This window comes from Chrysochloris asiatica, unplaced genomic scaffold, assembly GCF_000296735.1.
Source record: "Chrysochloris asiatica unplaced genomic scaffold, ChrAsi1.0 scaffold00096, whole genome shotgun sequence".
NCBI classification, from domain to species: domain Eukaryota; kingdom Metazoa; phylum Chordata; class Mammalia; order Afrosoricida; family Chrysochloridae; genus Chrysochloris; species Chrysochloris asiatica.
Genome location: NW_006408614.1, coordinates 10319978 through 10343359, shown reverse-complemented (window position 1 = coordinate 10343359; position 23382 = coordinate 10319978). Strand labels below are relative to the sequence as shown.

Genomic DNA, 23382 nt, shown 5'->3' with positions numbered 1-23382 from the left:
CGGCTCTTAGGCCTGAACAGAATCGTGCTGGGAGAGGATGGGATTTTGGAACACCCTCCCAGTCTCTCCCGTGGCCCTCTGCCCTACTGACGCTTTCCACTGGAATAAAGCACCAGGTCAGGCCGCCGGATGTCCTTTACGACCCAGTGTTTTATTAATATGCTGAGTTTCCTTGTCTTCATGTAACACCTCACACTTTAAACCCTCATGTTAAAGACGTGATTCCATTACAAACAGATCCTATGTAATCATGGTCACTACACAGGGACACGCAACATGCATCCGAGAGGACAGATTCCTGTGCTGAAGGAGATGAAGATGAAGGCTGGGTTCTATGGGAGCTGACAGGCTGTTGCCCACACTCAGCTCCTACTGATGAGCCCCGAGAGGCCAGAGGGGACAGTGAGGCAGGGCTGAGGGACCGAGCTGCCCAGGCAGACGCTGCTGGGTAAGCAAAACTGGACTCTCCCGTCTTCATGAGGGAGAGCTGGCTGGAGGGCACAAAGCCCCACCTCCCAGCAAGGAGCTGAGGCCAGCCCACTTCTATCTGAACACTCATCAGTGGAGATGACGACCATCCTATGTGGATATGTGTGTCTCTGGGCCTATGAATGACCATCCTATGTGGATATATGTGTCCCTGGGCCTAGGAGTGACCATCCAATGTGGATATGTGTGTCCCTGGGCCTAGGAGTGACCATCCTATAGGACACTTAGTCCCCAGCCTATAAGGATGGGGGGTGGGGGTTATGTACCCAGCAGGCCCCTCCAGCACTTTCTTGGGAGATGAAGCCCCGAGCATACACACTCCCAAGTCGGCACCCTTCATGCACCAGGACAAAAGACACCTGGAGAAGTCAGGATAGCTGCCATCCCAGCTAGCCCTGTGGGAGGAGGCGGAGGCGGGTACCCGAGGACCACCCTGACCCAGAGTCCTTGTGTAGTCTGGGGTAGGGAGGTGGCTGTGTGCTGTGGTCATCTTGGGGAGAGATGTGGGTTCTTCCGGGTGTCCCTGTGTAGTTTGGGGAAAGGAGATGGCTGTGCTGTGGACGCCCTGGGGAGAGACATGGGTTTGAGTCACGTGCTGCCCTGGGGCAGGGAGGAGATGGGGTCCTAGTTGGAGCATTGACGTCACACTCACAGCAGGATGGGCTTCCTCGCCCTAGTCAGGACCCTCCAGATGGGCCACAGCCTGCTTCAGGTCGTCCACAATGAGGTCCACCTCGGCCTTGGTGGTGTGACGCCCCACGCTGAGCCGGAGTGCGTTCCTGGCCACATTGAAGGGGATGCCAGAGCTCAGCAGCACTGGGGAGGGCCTGGAAGGCAGACGGTCCATCAGGGGTCAGGAAGCTGACCCTTCTATCCTGCCCGAGGTCAAGTCCCACCTGCGGGTTACAGCACTCATCTCCCACCCTGGGCCCTCCCCTGGAGGGCTCCCAAACAAGCACAGCTCCAACCCGATTTCACCACTGATTCCAGGTTCTCTAGGGCCTGTTTCATGTGGAAGCAGGGCCCCGGGCACTAAGCTCTGGACTGCGGGACTTGGTCCTTGAGAACTTTCAGAGGTCTGGGGGAGATTAGCACTCAAACAAGTTAGCACAGAATCTGGGGTTCCCTCCCTCGTGTCCCGGCCTGTACCCCCCACCCCCACTGTGTTAGTTTGGGATTTCAGTGCTTTGCATACACTAAATCCAAACCCCAACCTCCCATGGGCACCCCGTCAGTCCTGAAGCACAGTGACCCCTGGTGTTACAGAGGAGACCTGCTCCACAGAGTTTTCAGCCTGCAAACAGCGGCAAGCTGAGGGTCACTTTTCTTCTGCGGCCCCCCGGGCAGACTGGAACCCAGCAGTATGCTCCGACCCAACAGGACAGAGTTCGGCCCCAGAGGGTTTCCAAGGCAGATGGCCAGGTCCTTTGTCCATGGAGCTCTGGCTGCGTTCCAACAGTGAGCTCAGTGGCTGTACCCACAGGGCTCTCTGCACACTCAAACCCGAGCCAGTAGGCATCAGGCCGATTCTGACGCAGGACAGGACAACTGCCACAGCTTTCCCCCTCGGAGCAGCTGGTGTCAAACCAACCGTCAACTAGCAGGAGAAGACTTAGCCACCATGCCACCGGCTCCTTGCTTACATTAACCAAAACCAAACCCAGTGCCATCAGCGTGGCTCTGACTCACAGCAACCCTATAGGACGGCGTGGAACTGCCCCACCGGATTCCTGGCGCCGTCAACCCTGACAGGAGCAGATGTTGTTGTTGTTAAGTAATGTGGAGTTGGTCCCAACCCATAACGACCCTGTATAGGGTTTCCAAGGCTGTAAATCTTTATGGGAGCAGAAAGCCTGCACAACAGCTGGTAGTTTCGAACTGCTGACCTTGCAGTTCGCAGCCCAATTCGTAACCACTATGCTACCAGGAGCAGATGGCGTCTCCTTTATCCTGAGGAGCGGCTGGTGGGTTTGAACTGTTGACCTGTGCTCGCCAGTTCAGTGCTTTACCCTCAGCACCACACTAGGGCTCTGGCTTACACTTGTTGTTGTTACGTGCTGTTGAGCAGTTCTGACTCATAGCAACCCTGTAAAGGGGTTCCAAGGAGCAGCTGGTGGGTTTGAACCGCTTTCCTTGTGTTTAGAAGTGCAGTGCTTGCTTACTCTACAGCGCCACACCAGGACTCCTTGCACTTGTTAAGTGCCTTTGAGTCATTCCAACTCATGGTCTACAATCACAGCATCCACCCTAACTATCCACTTCCCATCCATCCTGACCAGGGCTGGGGAGAGAGGGCGCTTTCCTGACCCCAAGGGGCAGGGGTAGTTCTTTGCATTCCTTCCTCCAGAGTCGGAAATTGGGGTCTCTGGACACCCCGCCCCCTGTCCTCTGAAGCCCAGGAGCCCACCAGTCACCCATCCCCACTCCCCCTAAACCGCTGTGACCTGCTTTGGGGGCCCAGAGGGTCTCAGATACAATGCCAGTTCATGATCTCTTCCTCCCACCCTTTCCTGCCCCCATCTCCCTGCCTCCTCAGGACTGTGAGCAAGGCCACACACCCCTTCCTCCCCCAGGGGCACATGCCCACCCTGAGATGGAGGGGCTGTCTTCACAGCTCGGTGCCTCCGTTTCCCCACCTCTTAGGTGGTGGTGGCCACTGGACGAGAGGATAGCATCTGGATCACTTGGTGGCGTCTCCCTCCCCGCCACTCTGACCCTTCTCCTGTCTCCCTGACTTCTCCATCACAGCTGGGGCTCCCGCCCTCAACCCCCCACCCTGAGCAGCTCCCCTGAAGATACAGGGCCTCTCAGGTCAAGTGTCACTGAGTGGATAGTCTGGCTGTCCTGTTGTGTCCAGCCCACACAAGCAGACATGGACCCCTTGTCCTCTCCTCCTTGGTCCCTAACCAGGACTGGCCACTGGCTCCCCAGCAGCTATGACAGCTATCCGTCCACGCATTGCAGGCAATTTCCTGGAACCCACATCAGACCCGGTCACTCATCTGCCCAAACCCCTTCTGAGGCTGGCGGTGTGTGGTCTGGCCCCAGGACACCTTCCCTCCCTCCAGGAAGGCCACTCTCTCCTCCCCCTCCCTCCTAGGTGAGGCCTCCACTTCCCATCTTCCTATGACCCCGCGGTGACTCCCCCCCTCACTTACTGGTCCCCGAGATCCGAGTGGCACGCAGCACCCACACTGGCCAGCAGCCTCCTGCATTGGGCGAGCACCAGGCGGCCTGTGGAGGACAGGGTGTCCTAAGATGAGGGCTCTGCCCCCACTGCCCATGCTGCACCGGGGTGGAGGGGGCGTTTCTAGGTCCCCGTGGCACTGTGGGCCAGCCCCACATGGGGACAAGAGAAATCTCTGCAGGACCCCACAAATGCTGCCACCCCACCTGGGCTACAGACACATGCCAACTTCGTATGGCAAGGTCATTCCAATCACTTGTCTTGAAGGCACTGAAGCACCTCACTTAGAGACCTGCTGCCCGACAGTCATACAAAGTTGGCATGTGTGTGTTTTCTCATCTCGGAGGCCTTGCTGGCATCTTGCATAAACACAGGAGTTAAATTGACTTCAGAGGAGACAGGCTGAGAGCCAGTCCTACTGGAATGCCCACAGGTATGGGTCTCTGAAGACAAAAGGGACAGACAGAGGCCACCAGAGGGGATGCCCTTTCCCCCAAGCGCTTGAGGGCACAGCCCCAGGAAGGTCACCACCCTTTCCTTCAAGGTCCAGTGCCCTGCCACTTGCCTCCATGTGACCAGGGAGATAAAATGTCTCAGGACAGCAACTATCCCTTCCCAAATGCAAACAGTGCCCCCATCTTCCTGCCTGGGGACTCCAGCAAACCAGGTTTCAGCTGCGTTTGGGAAACTGATTCCCTGCTTGTGGCCAAAGGGGGAGAGATCCAAGCACAGCAAGATCTACAGATCTGCATTTCGTCCTGCTCTCAGCCTGCAGCCAACCCCACTCAAAACACAGGTCAGCGTGGGAGACACCACCGCTTCCATTCTAGACCACAGCAAAGAAGCGAGTCTGCCAGTGTGTTGGTTTCCCAGTGCCTAGATACGTGATGGTCACACCAGACTGCCGTCTGTGGAGCGTGCACAGGCAGGGTGAAGGGTCTGACAGAATGTGGCAATGACCACAGGGGACCCGGAGACACTTGGGAAAACGGCGCCCGGCAGCTCGCTGGACGTGGGGCTGCCACAAACCTTCCATTTGTGAGAAACACGGTCTCTGCCAGAGGCCCTAAAGTGAAGGGCAGCAGAAGGAGCCTGCCCCAGGTTCCTACACTCTGCTCACAAAAGTGTACCAACTAGCTAGTCCAAAGTGCCGCTTCCTGTGGGGACTGCCAGCTGTCGAGAGCTGAGAACGACCCTCAGCGAAGCGTTGGAGAGGAGCCAAGTCAGGGAGGACAGTCATGCTGACAACCACAGGCCCAGGCACCGTCCACCCTCATCGATGGGCCAAGCGCTTGGCCACCTCACAACACTGCGGTGCCAGAGCTAGGAGATGCCAGAAGGCACCCAAAACACCAATGGCGGACAGGCGGACCGGGCAGCCACCTTGCAGCTGGGGTCCCTCGATGGAAAAGTTACAGGTGTTCGGAAGCCGCTCCGTCCCTGGAAACTGGCTGTTCAAATGGATTCTCTTCTTACCAAATTCAGCCTGAAAAAGTTAAAAACATACAAAAACCCAAACCAGCGAGCGATTCAGGGACCGGTGATTGGCATCCTTCACAAACTCCTCCTCCCCCACTCCCCATCACACACACCATTTGTTTGAACTTTAAGCTTTTCTGGGAAACAAAACCTCAAATTAGATAAAAAGAAAAAAATCTTATTGAGAAGGAGTCCTGGTGGTACTGTGGGTTAAGCTGCTAACCACAAGGTCAACGGTTCAAACCCAGCAGCCGCTCTTTGGGAGACAGATGAGGCCATTTGCTTCCGTGGAGATGGACGGTCTTGGAACCCCCAGGGAGCAGTTATCTTCTGTCCTAGAGGGCGGCTCAGTCGGAATCCCCTTGAATGCTGAGCATCTACTCAGGGGACTGTGTACTTCATACGACTGTCGCAGAAGCAGAGCTTACCCAGAGCAGAAGCAATCTTCTATGTACTTGTATGGTCCTGGTGTGGCACTGTGGGATCAGCACTGGACTACGAACTGCAAGGTCGGCGGTTCAAACCCACCTACCGCTCCTCAGAAACCCTATACAGGTCGCTATGAATTGGAACCGACTCGACAGCACTTAACAACTCATACAATCATTAAATTGACTGATTTCTTCCTAAGAAGCCTTGGTGACTCTGTAGGACATGCACTAGAATGTCAGCCACAAGGTCGGTGGTTCAAACTCACCAGCTGCTCCATGGGAGAAAGATGAGGCGGTGTGCTCCTATATGGATTTACAGTCTCAGAACCCTATACGGACAGGGTCGCTGTGAGGCGGAACTGACTTTATGGCTGTGGGTTTGGTCTATTTTTATCACAAATCAGTGAAAAAGGAACTCTTACTTAGTTTCTGGGTGGGGCTTTTGATTCCAACTTGCTTTTCTTCATTTTGAGTCCCCATCTCCTCCCTGGGATGACTCCCCGACTGAGTTTTAGACACACAGCTCCCATGATTGCTCAGTGCAACCCCTCCCCACCTGTCATGTGGCTGCTCCCGGGCACCCCTGCCCTGCTCCCCGTGGGCTGGGAGCCCTGCTTACCTGCAGCCTCTCCTCCAGGTAGTCTCTGACCTCCCTCATGTGGGCCTCGTAAGCCGCACAGTTCTTGCTGACCAGCTCTGCGGCCTGGGGACACAGAGACCCCTGCTTAGCATGAAGCCCCGGGGCTGGCCCATTGTTACCTGAACCTGGGAGGTGCTTACAGCTGTGGGCCAGATGGGCCCACTAGGGGGACACAGGGCATGCACCCAGGAAAGGAGGCATGCACAGGGCAGGGAGCAGGCGAGAGAGAAAGCATCCGGTCCCCGAGGGCTGACGGGGTGACAGCTATGGTGGTGGGACTCTTGGGCACCAGATGTGAGGTGAGGGAGTGAGCAGCTCTGCTGAAAACTATGGGGACAGGCAGAGACATCATGGGGAGGGGGACTCTGGGGGATGGCTAAGAGCTGGCCCCCTCTGAAGACCACCCAGAATATTCCAGGGGAGAGGAAGATGCAGGAGGGAGTGGTGGGAGCTGCAGAAACCGGGACCTGGCTGGCCTTCTTGTACGGCAGAGACGGGGTCCTAATGTGGGGTGACGGTAGAGCTGGGGGCTGTCCTGAAGCCAAGGGGGCCTGAACAAGGCTGGAGGCTCGGACAGTGGGGATGGGGCTGAAGCCTGGGGTGGGTGGGCCCTCAGGGGGCAGCTGATGGGTGAGGATGACATGGGAGGACATTTGGAGACGGTGAGGCACAGCATGTCCATCACTGTTTGTAAGTTACAAGAGACACTGGACAAGAGCTCTTCCCTTTGAAACACGTCGAAGCTGAAACTGCCCACAGCTCTCCAGGCAGAGGGGGAGGGGGCACATTCTCGGTGTTTCCTGCCTTCCCTCCACTGCCAGCGATCCGGGCGCGGATCCTAACATGGTGCTAATGGTTTGCACTGGACAGCTAACCTAAAGGTCAGGGGTTCAATCCCACCCAGTCACAACGCAGAAGGAGAGACCTCGTGATTTTGGTTCTGTTAAACCCCCAGCCTAGAGAGACCTCAGGGATCACTCTATTCTGTCATGTAGGTCGCTATGAGTTGGAACTGACTGGACCACACCAGACAACAAAGTCCCGGCTACCCATTTCAGCCCTGGGGACTGATGAACAAGGCTGCCAAGACAGAGAAAGGATGAGCTTGAACTTTGACCTTTCCTAAGGGGAAGGCTATTCTGGAAAAATGATGGGCCGGCACCTCTCAGCCTCACACAGAACAGGACAGCTCCTGGGCCTGCAACAGTGGACGGCACCTCTCACCCCTCCCCTAGACAGCCAGCCAGCTCCTGTGCACTTCCTCAGTGGACAGTAGAGCTGGACTTACCTTCCCGAGGCCAGCAATCATCGGCGTATTCTCCGTCCTACAAGAGACAAGAGTTAGTCCCATCCCAACGCTAAGCAAATCCACAGAGCAATGGGCTTACAATTCACAAGGAATCCTGTTTATAGGAGATTCCTATAAAAACAAGACCATCACAGTGACGTTTAACGAAACACATGTCACGTGGAGGCTGGAACGGCAGCTGAAGGCCCCAACGACCTCCATGCAATGTCGTCACAGCTCTGGCCCTGATCAAAGGGCCACACGTGGACAAAATGTGTGGGGTGTCCAAAGTTTGCTGTTCTGGGTGGGCCCTTTTCCAGCCTTGGGGGGACACCTCCCGGTCCTGGGAGCCCCAGAATGCTCCTGCCTTTGGTCCTCACTGGCAAGCCTGGCTGTTGTTAGGTGTAACTGAGTGACTCACAGGAACACCATCTACAACAGAACCCAACACTCCACGGTCCCGCGACATTGTCACTGTCATTGCTAGGTTTGAGTCTGTTGGACCCACTGTGTCAGTCCATGTCCCTGAGGGTCTTGCTCTTCTTTACCAACCCTCCACTTTACCAAGAATGATGTCCTTCTCCAGCGACGGGTCCCTCCTGATACCACGTTCCAAGTCTCCGCATCCTGACTTCTAAGGAGCACTCTGGTTGTACTTCCTCCAAGTCAGTCCATGGCACCTTCAGTCGTCTCCATTAGCATCAACCCTTCTTCACTCCTCCTTACTTATTGTCCAACTGTGACGTGCATAGGAAGCTGCTGACAACACCATCCCTCAGTCCTCAAAGTGATACCTTTGTTCTTGAACACATCCAAGAGGTCTTTAGCTGCAGATTTACCAAATTCCACGGGTGTTGACTGTAGATCCAAGTAAAATGAAATCCTTTACAACTTCGATCTTTTCTCCTTTTTTCATGATATTGGTCATGAGTGCAGTTGTGAGGATTTTTATGTTGAAGTGTAATCCGTAACGAAGGCTGTAGTCTTTGATCTCCCTCAGTGTGTCATCTTCATATTTCAGGTTGTTAATGAGTCTTCCTCCAATCCTGATGCCGTTCTTCATATAGTCCAGCCTCTCGGATTATTTGCTCAGCAGACAGATTAAATAAATGTGGTCAAAGGGTACAACCCCAGTGCACACCTTCCTGGGTTTAAACCATGCAGCATCCTCGTGTTCTGTGTGCAGGTTCTGTCTGAGCACATGAAGTGTCTGGAATTCCTATTCTTTGAATGGTATCCATCAACTGTTAGGGTCCACTCAGTCCAATGCCTGAAATTATCCATCGGCAATTAGAGACTGCCTGCCTTTGAGGAACGCGTTCACGACCTATGGAAGGAGCTCCGTGGTAATACAGAAGGAACCCTTTGCTATGGGGATTTCTGGCCTCAGCAAAGAAGAGGTGTGTGTGTGTGTGTGTGTGTGTGTGTAGGCAGGGTGTGTGCGTGTGTATGTCTGTCAGGTGTGTGCGAATGTATGTATGTGTGTGTGGTGTACATGTCTGTGGGGTATGTGGTGTGTATGTCTGCATAGTGGTGGGTGTGTATGTCTGTGTGGGGTGTGTGGCAGTGTGTATGTGTACATATGTGTTTATAAGTATATGGGGGTGTGGGGGTGTATATGTGTGCATGTGTATGTATGTATGTATGTATGTGTGTGTGTGTAAGTATGTGGGGTGTGTAGTAGTGTATTCTGTGTGGGGTGTGTGATGGTGTGTATGTGTGTGTATGTATGTATGTATGTGGGGTGTGTGCTTGTGTATGTATTTGTGGTGTGTTGTGTGTATATCTGTGGGGGGCGTTTGTGGTGGTGTGTATGGGTGCACATGTATGCATGTGGGTGTGTGCACATGTATGTATGTGTGTGGTGGTGAGTATGTCTGTGTGGTGTGTGTGGAGGTGTGTGTATGCGGGGGGTGTGCACACGTATGTCTGTGTGGGGTATGTGTATGTAGGGTGTGTGCACATATATGTCAGTGTGGGGTATGTGCATGTAGGGTGTGTGCACACACATGTCTCTGTGTGGTGTGTGCACATGTATGTCTGTGTGTGGTGTGTGTATGTGGGTGTGTGCATATGTATGTCTGTGTGGGACGTGTGTGCAGGAGAGAGTCACGAGAACCGCTGATACCCAGTGACTCTCTCACTTAGGTCCAGCAAAGTAAAATCCACACTCTTTGCTGCACTTCCAAGAGAATAAAACATTAACTGAATCAGAATTTTCTTACTGTTAAGCTTTAGGTGAAGAAGGCCTTCGTAAACCTTTGTAAAGCAGCACTCGTGAGGTGGGCGCAGGACCGGGCAGTGTCTCCTTCAGTGTTACATGGCGCACTATGAGTCGGAAGCTGCCCGCAGGCTCCTAACAACATGCGTTGGTTGGAACCGGATCTTGCTTGTCGAGCAGCAGATAACAAGATAAATGGATGTGCAGACGGTGACAGCGACAACGGTTTGACCAGCCAACCCTGTTCCCTGGGGACAGGTGCTCAGTGCTGGGTGGGTGCTGGGCTGGGGGCAGGGAGGCCTGGGTTTTGTGGTGGGCTTTCAGCCTAGTCACACCCCCTCCCGGGACAGTGTGGTCAAGGACTTTGAAGCATCGCTGAAGGCTTGTGACCTGCAAGGACCTGGAAGAACCCCTGAGCGCAGGGCCAATCGTGCACCCAGCCCTGTCCAATCACCCACCCTCCTAGCAGCCTGCCTTCCTCCACCTGCCCCTACAGTCAGTTCTGAGTCCTGGTATAGGGTAAGCACTGGACTGCTAGCTGCAAGGTCAGCAGTTCAAACACAACAGCCGATGTTTGGAACTGCTGTTCAGGATCACTGAGTCAGAACCGACTTGAAGACACTCGAAAGAGTCAGTTCGAGCCTGCTCTCCCCACCTGTCTCAGAACTTGCATTCTGCAGAGACATCTTAGGGCTTCTGGAACATCAGATCTTCTTTTAATCAAATATTTAAAGTTTGAGATAACTATCGATTCACATGCAATCGTAAGAAATGACAGGACGATCCCACATACTCATTTATCTCCCACGGCCCACCGCCGTGGACTCTGCTGTGAACTGAAGCTCAGTTTCAGCCTATGGATGCCCGAATGCTCCAGCATGATTTCAGGAAAATGCTATCATTCTTCCACTGGACTGCTTTTTTTGTGTTTTTCTGACAAATCAGTTGGGCCTACGTGTGTGGTCATTTCTGGATTCTTTATTCTGTTGCACTGACCTATTATGTATAAAATATCCTATCCCTGCACCAAACCACAGTCTTGAAACTAGGTACAGTAATTACTCCCCATCGTTCCTTCTTTCAAAAAATGGTTTATGCTATTCTCGTTTCTTTGCATTTCCAGATATATTTAGAATAACCTTCTCTATTTCTGAAAAACAAAAAACCAAAAACCACCACCAACAACAAAAAACTCCCCCCAAACAACACCATGCTGTGGTTTTGGTAGGAATCACATTAAATCCTTATATCAGTTTTGGAAGAATCAAAATCTTTACTATGTTGAGCTTTCTAAGCCATGAACATGGTATGTCTCTCTGTTTATTCAGATCTTTGATTTCTCTCATCAGCAGTCTGTAGTTTTCAGCATACAAATCCTGCACTAGTTTGGGTAGATTTACACCTGGATATTTCTGAGCAGTTATTAAATGGCACTACAGCTTAATTTTCATTGTCCACAGGTTCAATGCTAACATATAAAAATATACTAGCTTCAAGAAATTCACAGAAAAAATGGAATTACAAGAACAGGATTTTCCCCTTGTACAAATGATTTCTGTAAGTTTAGCTTGTTCACTGCAACCTTGTGAAATTACTAGTTCTAGGGGGGTTTCATGTATATTCCTTGGAATTTCCTATGTAGGAAATCCTGGTCTGCACACAAAGATTGTTTTAACTCTTCCTTGGTGGTCTGGATACATTGCATTTCCTTTTCTTGCCTTATGCATGGAACAGACCCTTCAGCACTCTGAACAGGAGCGACGAAAGCAGACATCCAAGCCTTGTTCCAGACCAAAGGGGTAACACATCCAGTTTTCACCATTAAGTATAATGTGAGCTGTACGATTTTCCATGGACACACTCTAGGTTGAGGAAAGTTCCTTCACATCCTGTTTTCGGAGCATTTGTACACATTTCAGCTCTACTGTTGAGTGCACACACTTTTAGGGTCATCACACCTTCTCAGCGGACAACCTCCTTGATCTCAGTTGGATAACACTTCTGCAATTCTATTTGCTCTGGAGTCGACATTATCTGGATGAACACAGCTACTTTAACTTTACTTCACTGAAGGGTGCAGCCTACGTCTTTCTCCCGCCTCTTACTTCCAGGGCCAGCATCCCTGCATTTGAAATCAGCATACAGCTGAATCACAGCGTTTTATTTTTAAATCCACTCTGCCGAGCTCTGCTTTTTAATTGGTATACTGGGAGCATTCGCATTATAAAGTCTTCTCTGTATCGCTGCTTGTGGAAATGATACAGAGAGATCCCACAGACCTCTGACAAAGAGGGTGACTTGTGAAGACCTGGTATGTTGAGACTTTTTCTTCTTAGATTTTTTCTGCTTGTTTTATTTTTCGCTTCTGGATTTTCTTTTTCCTGCAGAGCTGTGGGTTACTGGAATATATTTTAGAAGTAGATTTTGATTTATATAAATTGATTTTGAGTGTATCCTTTTGTATAGTTTTCTGTTTAGTGGTTATTGTAGGTATTACATAATGTTTGTGTAACTTCTGTAGACACATACTTGATAATAATGTTTGCTTAAACCATCAAATATATTTTAGAAAACTAAAGCAAAGGAGAGTCTATTGTATTTACCTGTATTTTTCTTTACTATGTTCCTTCTTTTCTGTTTAGAAAACTTACCTTCTTATTCTTTTAGGCTAGGTCTGTGAGCTACAGCTTCTTTGTTTACCTTCCTCTGAGAATATCTTCATATCTCTTCATTCCGAAAGGACATTTTCATCGTGTAGAGGCTTCTTGGTTACTGCTGCTTTTCTTTCAGCACTTGAGAAGCATTGTCCCACTTTGTTCTGGTTCCCATGGTTTCTGAGTGTTGCTCCTTTTGGGAATGTGACATTTGTCTCTGACTGCCTCAAGCTTTTTTTTGTGTTTTTTGATTTGTCTTTTATCTTCAGAAGCTTAATTAGGATCATTCTCGTCATGCATTTCTTTGGGTTTCTCTTGCTCGGGGTTTGTAAACTTCTTCAATCTGTAACTGGATGTTTTGTGCCAAATTTGGGAGGATATGTTCTATTTTCAGCAGTGCCCTCTCTCCTCTCCTGCTGGGAGTTCAGAAGGAGCGCTTTTACTGTGACTTACAGTCCTGTTTTTGAGGCTCTGTTTACTGTTGTCCCTGCTTGTTTAAGGAACTCTGGTAGTGTAGTGGTTACAAATTGGGCTGTGAACCTCAAGGTCAGCAGTTCGAAACTATCAGCTGTTCCGCAGGAGAAAGACGAGGCTTTCTGCTCCCGTAAAGATTTACAGCCTCGGAAACCCTGTACAGGGTCGCTATGGGTCGGAACCGACTCCACGGCACACAGTTTGTTTACTCTCTGTTGTTCGGATTGGGTAATTTCTACTGTTCCTCCGGCTCCCTGAGTCTGTCCTGCGCGGAGGCCCCCTCTACTCGGCCGTTGAACCCATCCATTGAGCTTTCTTGACGTCGCTTTCTTGGCTGAGATGTGTTCTCTTTCTTGTCCCGCAGGTGTCTGCAGTTGCTCCCTGCAGCGTGTTTATTGAGTCAGCTTTAAGACCGTCGTCAGCTCTTTCTAACCTCACTGTGACCTCAGTGATGGTGACTCCTGATTGCCTGTTTGCATTCGGTCTGAGATCTTTCTGGTTCTCAGTTTGAGGAGTGATTTGTGATGGAAACCTAGACAGTGTCATGGACTGTTTTGAGACACTGACTGTAGTTATCTTTTTCTTGACACCACTCTGGCATAGGGAGGGCGTGTGCTGTCACACTGCTGCCAGGAGCTCCTGGAAGAGAAAACGTGGTGCTTCCATCTACCCCTTCTGCCCCCAGTGTTAAGAGAGAGGCACATCTCACCCTCCAAGGTTCCAGCAACAAGACCGACACTGGTACCTAAAGCCTGCTGATGGCTCCTTGGAGCAGCACCGTGACACAAGACAGCAGTGAGACCTGTGGTACCCTCAGCTCCATTTAAACTGAGGAGCAAACTGAGGCCGACGAGGGGGAGTGATGCGTCCAGCTCGTGCAGCTGGTCTGTGGTAGCACCAGGTCTGACCTGGCCAGCTGAGTCTGACCACCATGTTCAGATGCTTACCACACCTGCTACTGGGGGAAAGTAATGAAAAGAAAGAGGTATCCTTCACCTGCTTCAAATCAGCGCCAGAGCCTGCGGATCCAGTAAGCCCTGGTTCTGACGAGGAACAGTGCGGAACGTGCTGGGAAACACACCCCCACGACAGACAGCTCAGAGACCTGGTCGGCGTCCCACCTTACCCTGGTCTGAAGTTCTGCTCTTGCCCACCTCCAAACAGCATGGGGTGCAGCGGGGTCTGCTTAGCCAGGCCTCGTACATAAAGGGCTCCAATCCTGGGGCCATAGAACTGGAATGAGAAGTCAGTCATTTATTCAGCAAGAACTCTCTGAGGCCCTGCTCTACGTATGTGCGAAGTGCTTGGGACATGCCGAAGACACACTCTGTGATGGGCAGGCCCTGGACGCTGCCGTCCATCACACCTCAGCTGCCAGCTGCCCTTTCCCTGCTCTGTAGCAGGCCGAGCTCGTCCAGAAACCACGGGACAGAGCTTGTAACAGGAGAGGGTTGGGACTGGAGGCACCAAGGGCTTTTCTTGCCCATGATTCTGTGTTTTCACAGAGATAGGATATTGAAAAAAATCAGCGCTACAGCGCCAGGCCAAGCTAGACATTCCTTTGGAAACTGGCTGGGGAGCGTGCTTCAAAACAGAAGACTGAAAGCATCCCAGCTTCTAGTCAGCCACCAGAAAGGTACACAAAAGCTTCATCCCACCCCACTGGGTGGAGCCCACTCTGACTCAGAGATCCTATAGGACACAACTGCTCTGTAAGATTTCTGAGGGACTCCTGGGGTGGCGCTGTAGGATCAGCACTGGACTGTGAACCATGAGGTCAGCAGTTCAAACCCACCAGCTGCTCCTTGGAAACCCTATACAGGATTGCTGAGTCCCATCGACTCGATGGCACGTAACAACAACAACAACAACAATGCTTTACAGAAGCGGACTGGCTTTGTGCCATGGAGCGGCTGGTGGATTTGAAACTCTGAGCTTTCCGTTAGTAGCCCAATGCTTAACGCACTCTATCACCAGAGCTCTTTCAAAAAGCTTCGTGAATTCTTCATTTCTAACCACTTTACTCCCAGCTCCACCCTGAAGGTCAGAGTTTCTGAGCCTAAAGTCATCCCGGACACACATTTAAGTCAAGGTTAAGAAGCAACTCTTTGTGACCCCCACACCTTTTGTCCTTGGTGGGGGAGGTCTGGGTGTGAGGGGCAGGGTCTCAGAGAACACTGTTTCCCCATTCCCACGTGGACCCCACTTGCCCTATATTCTTACCTTGGTCTCAATGCCCTGCTGAAGTTTTGCCTCCCCACCCCAGCCTTGCCCCACATGGGTGGGTGGATTCCCACTGGCCCCCACCATGGCACTCACTAGCTTGGGAGGCACCTAGGTTAATGGAGGGCCATGTGAGCAATGAAGGTGGTGGGGCTCTGCTTCACAGAGAGCTTAAGCGAGGCAGGGGTCTTCCCAGCCAGGAGGGATGCTGCCTTGTGTCCCAAGATGCTACCCCCTCAGATGCTACCTTGTGTCCCACGATGGTAAGGAAGTCCACTCCCAGGTCCTCCACGTCCACATGCCTCTTCCCCAGCACCTGTGCGGCATCTGTGTGCACTAGGATGCGGGGCAGGCCCGAGGTCACCCGCCTCAAGTTCAGGGCTTTGATGCGCTGGCTGATTTCAGGGACACGCTGCAGCAGGGAAGATGAACAGGTGAGTATATGCCTTGGGTTTGGTGAGGACTGAAGGAAAGAAGGCATAGTTAAGGAACTAGGCAAGAAAAAGCTACAGAATCGACAAACGGAGAAAAAGCAGCTGCCCAAGTCAGGAAACATTCGGTCTTAGCAGAGTCTAAGCTCCTTTCCTTCCCACTAGACTTTCTTAAGAGAAGAAGGAAAGTTAAGTCGATTCACCATGATAACTCCAGTCTCGTTGTTGGCCAGCATGATGGTCACGAGGCGCGTGGTGGGCCGGACAGCTGCGAGGACATCGTCCACTTCCGCCTGCCCGCTCACCTTCGACACCAGGACAAAGGTGACTTCTGAGGCATCAAACACAGGCACGGGTCAGCAACTCACATCAGCCTCTCTTGAAATTCATGCAGACGTAGCCTCAAAAGATAGCAACCATCTACCCCCTCTCCTTTTACAAACCCAGTCACACGGCATTGGAGGACTTCTGCCTACCACAGAACTGGAGAGGAGAGTCCAGGGTGAAGAGCAAGGCTGGAGAAGAGTCAGGGCAGAGGAAGAAGGGGAAAGCCACACATGTGAGAAAACTAAGTAACGCACGAAACAGCCAGCGGGCCAAAGAGATCATGAGGGAAATTAGTGAAAATACAGATATGGCATACTTAAAACTTCTGGGGGGCCAGAAAAGCAGTGTTTGTTAAACTGTATACCTGGAAACACCGATACAAAAGAAGAAAGATTTCTAACCAATAGCCTGATCTTCCACTATCAGTCACTGGGAAAAGAAGAGCAAACTAAATCCAAAGCAAGCAGCAGGAGGGTAGGATTCGAGTGGGATTAATAAAATGAAGACTAGAAAATAACAAAGACAATGGAACAGTACCCAAACCTGGTTCTTTGAAAAGATCAGGAAAATTGATAAAACATTCGGTCAATTTACCAAGAGAAAATGAGAGAAGACAACAATTTCTTAAAATCAGGAATGCCAGAGAGCTCTTACTACCAACTTTATAGAAATAAAAGGGATTATACGGAATGACATAAGCTAATTAGATAGCCAATTAGATAACTCAGATGAAATGAACAAATCCCTAGAAAAACTCAACCTACTGAAATGGGCTCAAGAAGAAATAGAAAATCACAATAGACCTGGAGCAATAATAAGACTGAAGTAATCATTTAACGATTTCTCACATTCACACACAAAAATGCCCTGGTCAAAATGGTGTCACTAATGAATTCTATCAATAAAGAAGAATTAATGTCAATACTTCAAAAACTCTTTTAAAAACATGGAAGGAGAGAGGATACTTTCCACTCCATTCTATGAGGTCAGGATTATCTTGAAACGAAATTAATAAAAACATCACAAGAAAAAACAACAACTATAGACGGTTATATTTTCTGAATATAAACACACATAAAAATCCTCAGCACACTAGCAAACCAAATCTAGGAAGAGATGAAAAGAATTAAACGCCTCAACCAAGTGGTCTGTACCTCAGCTGACTTACCATCAAAAATCAATGAATGGAAACACTGTATCAAGAGATAAAAGACCAAAAACCACATGATCATTGTAATACACACAGAGAAAGAATTTGACCAAACTCAATACCCCCTGATAAAACCGCTCCATAAACTAGGACTAGAAGGGGATTTCTTTAACTTGATAAAGGACTTCTACTAAAACCCACAGTTAACATACTTCACGGTAAAAAGACTGAAGACTTTCCCCCTAAGATCAGAAACAAGAAAAGGATGTCCACTCTTAGCACTTCTACTCAACATGAATCGGAGGTTCTAGCCCGGGCAGTTTAGATGGGAAAGGAAGAAGTTAAAATAACACTATGTGCAGATCACATGACCTTATGAAACCCTAATGAGTCCACGAAAAGAGTCTTTAACAAAACAATAAAACACTGCTTGGCCCTGCACCAGCCTCATAATTAAGCTTGGGCACACTGCTGCTGCCACTGTGTCAGGCCCTCAAATTGGGGGAGGGAGTTTTCCTCTTTTCCACTGACCTGCCACTTAACCAGCATGATGTCCTTCTCCAGGGACTGATAAGATATCTGCAGGGTGTGCCCTTTGGCTGTTTGAATGACTGTATATTCCTGTATTCCTGAGTGGTTTGGTGCACATCCCCCAAAAAAACAACCCACAGAGAATAGAAGCAAATACTGTTGAATGATGAAGCATGCCGGGGATTGTAATCATTACAATGAAACAAATTGATGTTCCCCCATGTAAATTATCACTCAATTCACAATAAAAACTTAAACACACACACAAACAAAAAACACAGTTTGCATCAGGCATACCTTAGTCCTCAAACTGACATCTTTGCTCTTCAACACTTTAAAGAGGTCTTGTGCAGCAGATTTGCCCAATGCAATACGTCATTTGATTTCTTGACTGCTGCTTCCATGAGTGTTGATGGTTGAGCCAAGCAAAATGAAGTCATTGGCAACTTCAATCTTTTCTCCATTTATATGAGTGTTACATATTGGTCCAGTAGTGAAGATTTTTGTTTTCTTTACATTGAAGTACAACATATACTGAAAGCTGTGGTCTTGGAAATTCATCAATAAGTGTTTTAAGTCCTCTTGGCTTTCAGCAAGCAAGGTTTCATCATTTGCATAGCATAGGTTGTTAATGAGTCTTCCTCCAATCCTGATGCCACATTCTTCTTCATATAATCCAGTTTTGGGGTTTATTTTTTCAGCATTCACATTGCATAAGTATGGTGAAAGACTGCAACCCTGATGTACACTTTTCCTAATTTTAAACCATCCATTGTTCCCATGTTCTGTTCCAACAACTGCCTCTTAGTCCATGTACAGGCTCCTCATGAGTACAATTAAGTGTTCCAGAATACTCATACTTCGCAATGTTGTCCATAGCTTGTCATGATCCACACAATCGAAAGCCTTGGCATAGTCAATAAAGCACAGGTAAACATCTTTTCTTTCTGGTATTCTCTGCTTTCAGCCAAGATCCATCTGATGTCAGCAATGATATCCCTTGTTCCTCTTCTGAATCCAGCTTGAACCTCTGGAAGTTCTCTGTCAATGTATGGTTACAACCATTTCTGTATTACCTTTAGTAAAACTTTATTGACATGGTATATCAGTGATATTGTCCGATTATTTCCGCATTCAGTTGGGTCACCTCTCTTTGGAATGGGTACAAATATGGATCTCTTCTAGTCAGTTGGCCAGATAGTTGTCTTCCAAATTTCTTGGCATAGGTGAGTGAGTGCCTCCAGTGCCACCTCACTTTCTTGAAAGATTTCAATTTTTATTCCATCAATTCCTCATGCCCTGTTCTTTGCTAATTCCTTCAATGCACCTTGGACTTCCTCCTTCAGTATCACTGGTTCTTGATCATATGCTACCTCTTGAAACGGTTGAACATTAACCATTTCCTTTTGGTACAATGACTCTGTATTCCTTCCATCTTTTCTAGATGCTTTCTGCATCATTCAATAATTTGCCCAGAGAATCCTTCAATATGGCAAGTCGAGGTTTGAATTTTTTCTTCAGTTCCCCAGCTTGAGAAATGCTGAGTGTGTTCTTCACTTTTGGTTTTTGACTCCAGGTCTTTGCACATTTTGTTATAATATTTGACTTTGTCTTCTTGAGCTGCCCTTTGAAATTTTCTGTTCAGCTTTTGTACCTCCTCATTTCTTCCGTTTGCTTTAGCATCTCTACGCTGGAAAGCAAGTTTCAGAGTCTCTTCTGACATCCATTTAGTCTTTCCTTCTCTCTTGTCTTCTCAATGACCTTTTGCTTTCTTCCTGTCTGATGTTCTTGATGTCATCCCACAACTCTTCTGGTCTTCAACCTTTAGTGTCTCAATGTATCAAATCTGTTCTTGAGATGATCTCTAAATTCAAATGAAATATGTTCAAGGTCATATTTTGGCTCTCATGGACTTTTTAACTTTTTCTTCAGCTTCAGCTTGACCTTGTATATGAGCAATTGATGGTCTGGTCAGCAGTCTGCCCCTGGCCTTGTTTTGGATGATAATATGAAGATTTTCCACTGTCTCTTTCTACAGATGTAGTCAATTTGATTTCTGTGTATTCCATCTGGTGAGGAGCCAAGGCTTACTATTAAAAATTCAACAATGAAAGCATCGTTTAGCTTTTTATGTTGTGTTGCTATTGGGTGTCACGGAGTCGAGCTCATTGTGCCCATGCGGAAGCTGCACACAGACCAAGAGGCAGCGGTATGAACAGACCAAGGGGACACTGGCTGCCTTCACATCAGGATAGTATCCTTTCAGCATACTCAATTATAAAGTGATCAAATCATCTGAGAGCGCGGCTAAGTGAAGAAGGTGCCACTGGGATTGGAGGACGAGGCATTAAAAACCTTTAATATGCAGACAACACAACTGGACTGAGAAGCAACATCATGATAAATGGAGAAAAGGGAAGATGTTTAACATACTTTTTAAATGTATTGCCCAATTCTGTTATGCCAAATTATTGACATATAGTAAGTTTTTTGGCTGATACTTGCACATCTTTAGAGAAACATGCGCATACCTTTCAGACTCTAGGTGCCAAATTATTCTGCTTTTCTTGTTGTTGTTAAGTGCTGTAGAGTTGGTTCCAACTCACGTTGTTGTTGTTGTTGTTAGGTGCCGTCAAGTCACTACTGATTCATAGCAACCTTCTGCACACACAACAAAACGAAACACTGCCTGGTCCTGTGCCCTCCTCACAACTGTTACGTTTGAACCCATTCCTGCTGCCACCACGCCAGTCCATCTTCTTGGGAGACATCGTGTTTTTGCTGACCCTCCACTTTACCAAGCATGATGTCCTTCTCCAGGGACTGGTCTCTCCTGACGTTGTGTCCGAAGTATAGGAGATGAAGTCTGGCCATCCTGGCTTCTAAGGAGCATTCGGGCTATGCTTCTTCCAACACAAGATTTGTTTGTGCCTTTGGTGGGTCACTGTACTTTTAATATTCTCCTCCAACACCATAACTCAGATGCATCAATTCTTCTATAGCCTTCTTTATTCGCTGCCCACGTTTCACATGTATATGAGGTTATTGAAAATACCCTGGCTTGAGTCAGACACACCTTAGTCCTCAAACTGACTGACATGTTTGCTCTTGAACACTTTAAAGAGGTTTTATACACCATATTTGCCTAATGCAAGATGTCATTTGATTTCTTGACTGCTCCATGAGTGATGATGGTTGATCTGGGAAAAAGAAATTGAAGTCTTTGACAACTTCAATCTTTTCTTCATTTATCATGATGTTATTTATTGCTCCAGTGGTGAGGATTTTTGCTTTCTTTACATTGAGGTGAAATCAATTCTGAAGGCTGTGGTCTTCGATATTCATCAGTAAGTATTGTAAGTCTTCTTCGCTTTCAGCAAGGTTGTTAATGAATCTTCCTCCTATCCTGATGCCATATTTTTCTTCATATAATTCAGCTTCTTGAATTATTTGCTCAACATTCAGATCGAATAAATTTGGTGAAAGAACACAACCCTGGCACACCCCTTTCCTAATTTTAAAACCACTCAGTGTTCCCAAGGAGCAGCTGGTGGGTTTGAACCGGCAACCTTTTTAGTTAGCAGTTCAGCGCTTATCCTATAGCGCCACACCATGTCTTGAAATTATTCTGCTAGTTGTCCATTTTATATAAATTTCTACAGCTTGACACCTTGGTCACACAGCAGAAACAAAACATCTTTAAACACCACAAGGGTCAGAAACAGACAACTTCTGAAGTAGACAGTTGATCTCAGATTATGGATCCAGACTTCATGCAGGCTGCTAAAATACTTGGAGCATATAATCATGCTATTCTTTCTCTCTTTTTTTTTTTTTTTACTTTTTATTATGAATTGGTTAAAAGTTTACAGACCAGACCATCAGTTTGATATCCAACAATTCATTCAGACGCATTTTGTTTCATCTCATTGATTTCAAGCCCCTCAATTTCACATCACTTATCCACTTCGGCCCTGGGTTTCCCATTGCCACTCATCCTTCTGAACTTGCTCTATGGGTGAATTCTGCCCCTTGGATCCCACATAGTTACCTAGTCTGAGGTGTGTGTATCGTACTAGTGGTATTGTTTCCCTTGTAGACCTGTCTCCTGTTTGGCTGGAAATTGAGCTACGGGGCTGAGCTGAGTTCCAGGCCTGAGGAATGACTAACGGCCATAGTCTCCAAGGTTCCACCAGTCTCTATTCAAACCAGTAAGCCTGAAATCCATTATGATGTTGAGTTTTGCTCCACATTTGTTTCCCAGTATACCCAGTATACACTGATCCCTTTCAGAGCAGCGGGGAGGGGTAGCCAGGCATCATCTGGTTCTTCTGATCTCAGGGTCGTGGACACTGAGGTTCCTTTGGTCCATCCATCCATTGGACTAATTGCTTCCATGTGGCTTTGATTTCCATCACTCTTCACTGTTCTGAAGAGGGAGAGACCAACAGCTTCCCCTTAGATGGCTGCTCAGGAGCTTTAAAGCCCCAGTTGCTACCTAGCTGTAGCTAGTCTTATGTTGTTGGCTGAGCGTCATGACTGTGGGCTTTCTCCCTAGGAGTCTGTTCATAATGAAAGATTGTTTATGCTTCATACTTCCTAGTAATTCCTTCTACACAGACATGTATTTGCCAGCCTGCCCCAATTAGTAGTCAGTGCTGACAATCTCTCCGAATGTTAGATTTGTCATCCTACTAATTCATCCGGAAATGGGATTCCAGACACTTTCACAATTCCTGAGCTCTGGTGCAGTGCTTTAGGGTCAGCACTGGGCTGGGAACCACAAGATCGGCAGCTGAAATCCACCAGCCACTCTCAGAAACCCTACACAGGGCTGCTGTGAGTCAGGACTGACTCCAGCACACAACAACAACAAGAAATTCCTGTTTTGAACTGCAGCCTCAACCTCACCTTCAAATAAGTCCTCTGTGTGCGAATTTGGCATCCCTGTGGATTAACTGACTGATGGGCCAATATGCTTCAAGACATTTTGAACTCCTTAGATATTCCCTTCCTCTTACTGTAAACACTGGACCAATGACTTAAACATCCTCACTGTCCTCAGTGAGATGCAGAGCCTCTGACACAGACTAAATGAAATACTAGAACCCAAGATCTGAACAATCAAGATCAGGAGAAATATTTCTTCAAGTCTTTTGTCCTAGCATAGTATTGATTAGGTTGAAAAATCTATCTGTCACTTGCTGATACTATAGCCCAAATTCTCGATGATATTCCAGATGGGAATCACTCTACTCCCTTGCTACAGTTTTATTGAATACCATCACTCTTAAATTTATAAATTTAATTATAATGAATATTAACTCAATTTGATATCAGTTAAATTATCTAAAAATCTTGGGAAAAAACTTAAGCCTATAGTTACAAAACATAATTACTTTGAAGTAAAGTTTGTTTAAATAATCTATATTTCTTTTCAAGTTTAATCATTTCTTATATTTTCTCAGTCTAATAGATTTGTCCATGGGTGTTTTCTTTTTCTTAAATGTTGGTGATTTCTGGTAACTTTATCAAGACAGCATTTTTCTAAGTTTATTGTTGTTATTAAGAGCTGTGAAGCTGGTTTCAACTCATAGCAACCCTGTAGAGGGTTTCTGAGGAATAGCTGATGAGCTTAAACTGCTGACCTCGCAGTTCAAACCAAGCTTGCAGTCCAGCGCATTAACCCACAGCGCCACACCAGGACTCCAGGTGCCGTCAAGTCAGCTCCGATTTCATAGGACTCGATGGACGCCAGAAGAAAACCCTGCCCAGTCCTGCACCATCCTCATCATTGCTGCCACTGTGTCAGCCCATCTCACTGAGGGGCTTCCTCTTTTTCTTCTGCTGACCTACT

At 48.2% G+C, this 23382-nt stretch overlaps 1 protein-coding gene across 1 annotated transcript in view; it reads right to left on the bottom strand.

Annotated features, from left to right (window-relative positions):
• Window positions 1–1162: 1162 nt before the first annotated feature.
• The window catches only part of SCLY (selenocysteine lyase), a 43752-nt gene continuing 21532 nt past the window's right edge, over window positions 1163–23382 (bottom strand). Inside the window, exons 4-11 of the mRNA XM_006866820.1 lie at window positions 15721–15848; window positions 15334–15498; window positions 13990–14096; window positions 7515–7551; window positions 6206–6289; window positions 5060–5162; window positions 3648–3723; window positions 1163–1316 (exon numbers count right to left, since the gene is read on the bottom strand). Of these exons, the coding sequence (XP_006866882.1) occupies window positions 1163–1316; window positions 3648–3723; window positions 5060–5162; window positions 6206–6289; window positions 7515–7551; window positions 13990–14096; window positions 15334–15498; window positions 15721–15848 (854 nt within the window). The remainder of the gene's footprint in view (window positions 1317–3647; window positions 3724–5059; window positions 5163–6205; window positions 6290–7514; window positions 7552–13989; window positions 14097–15333; window positions 15499–15720; window positions 15849–23382) is intronic.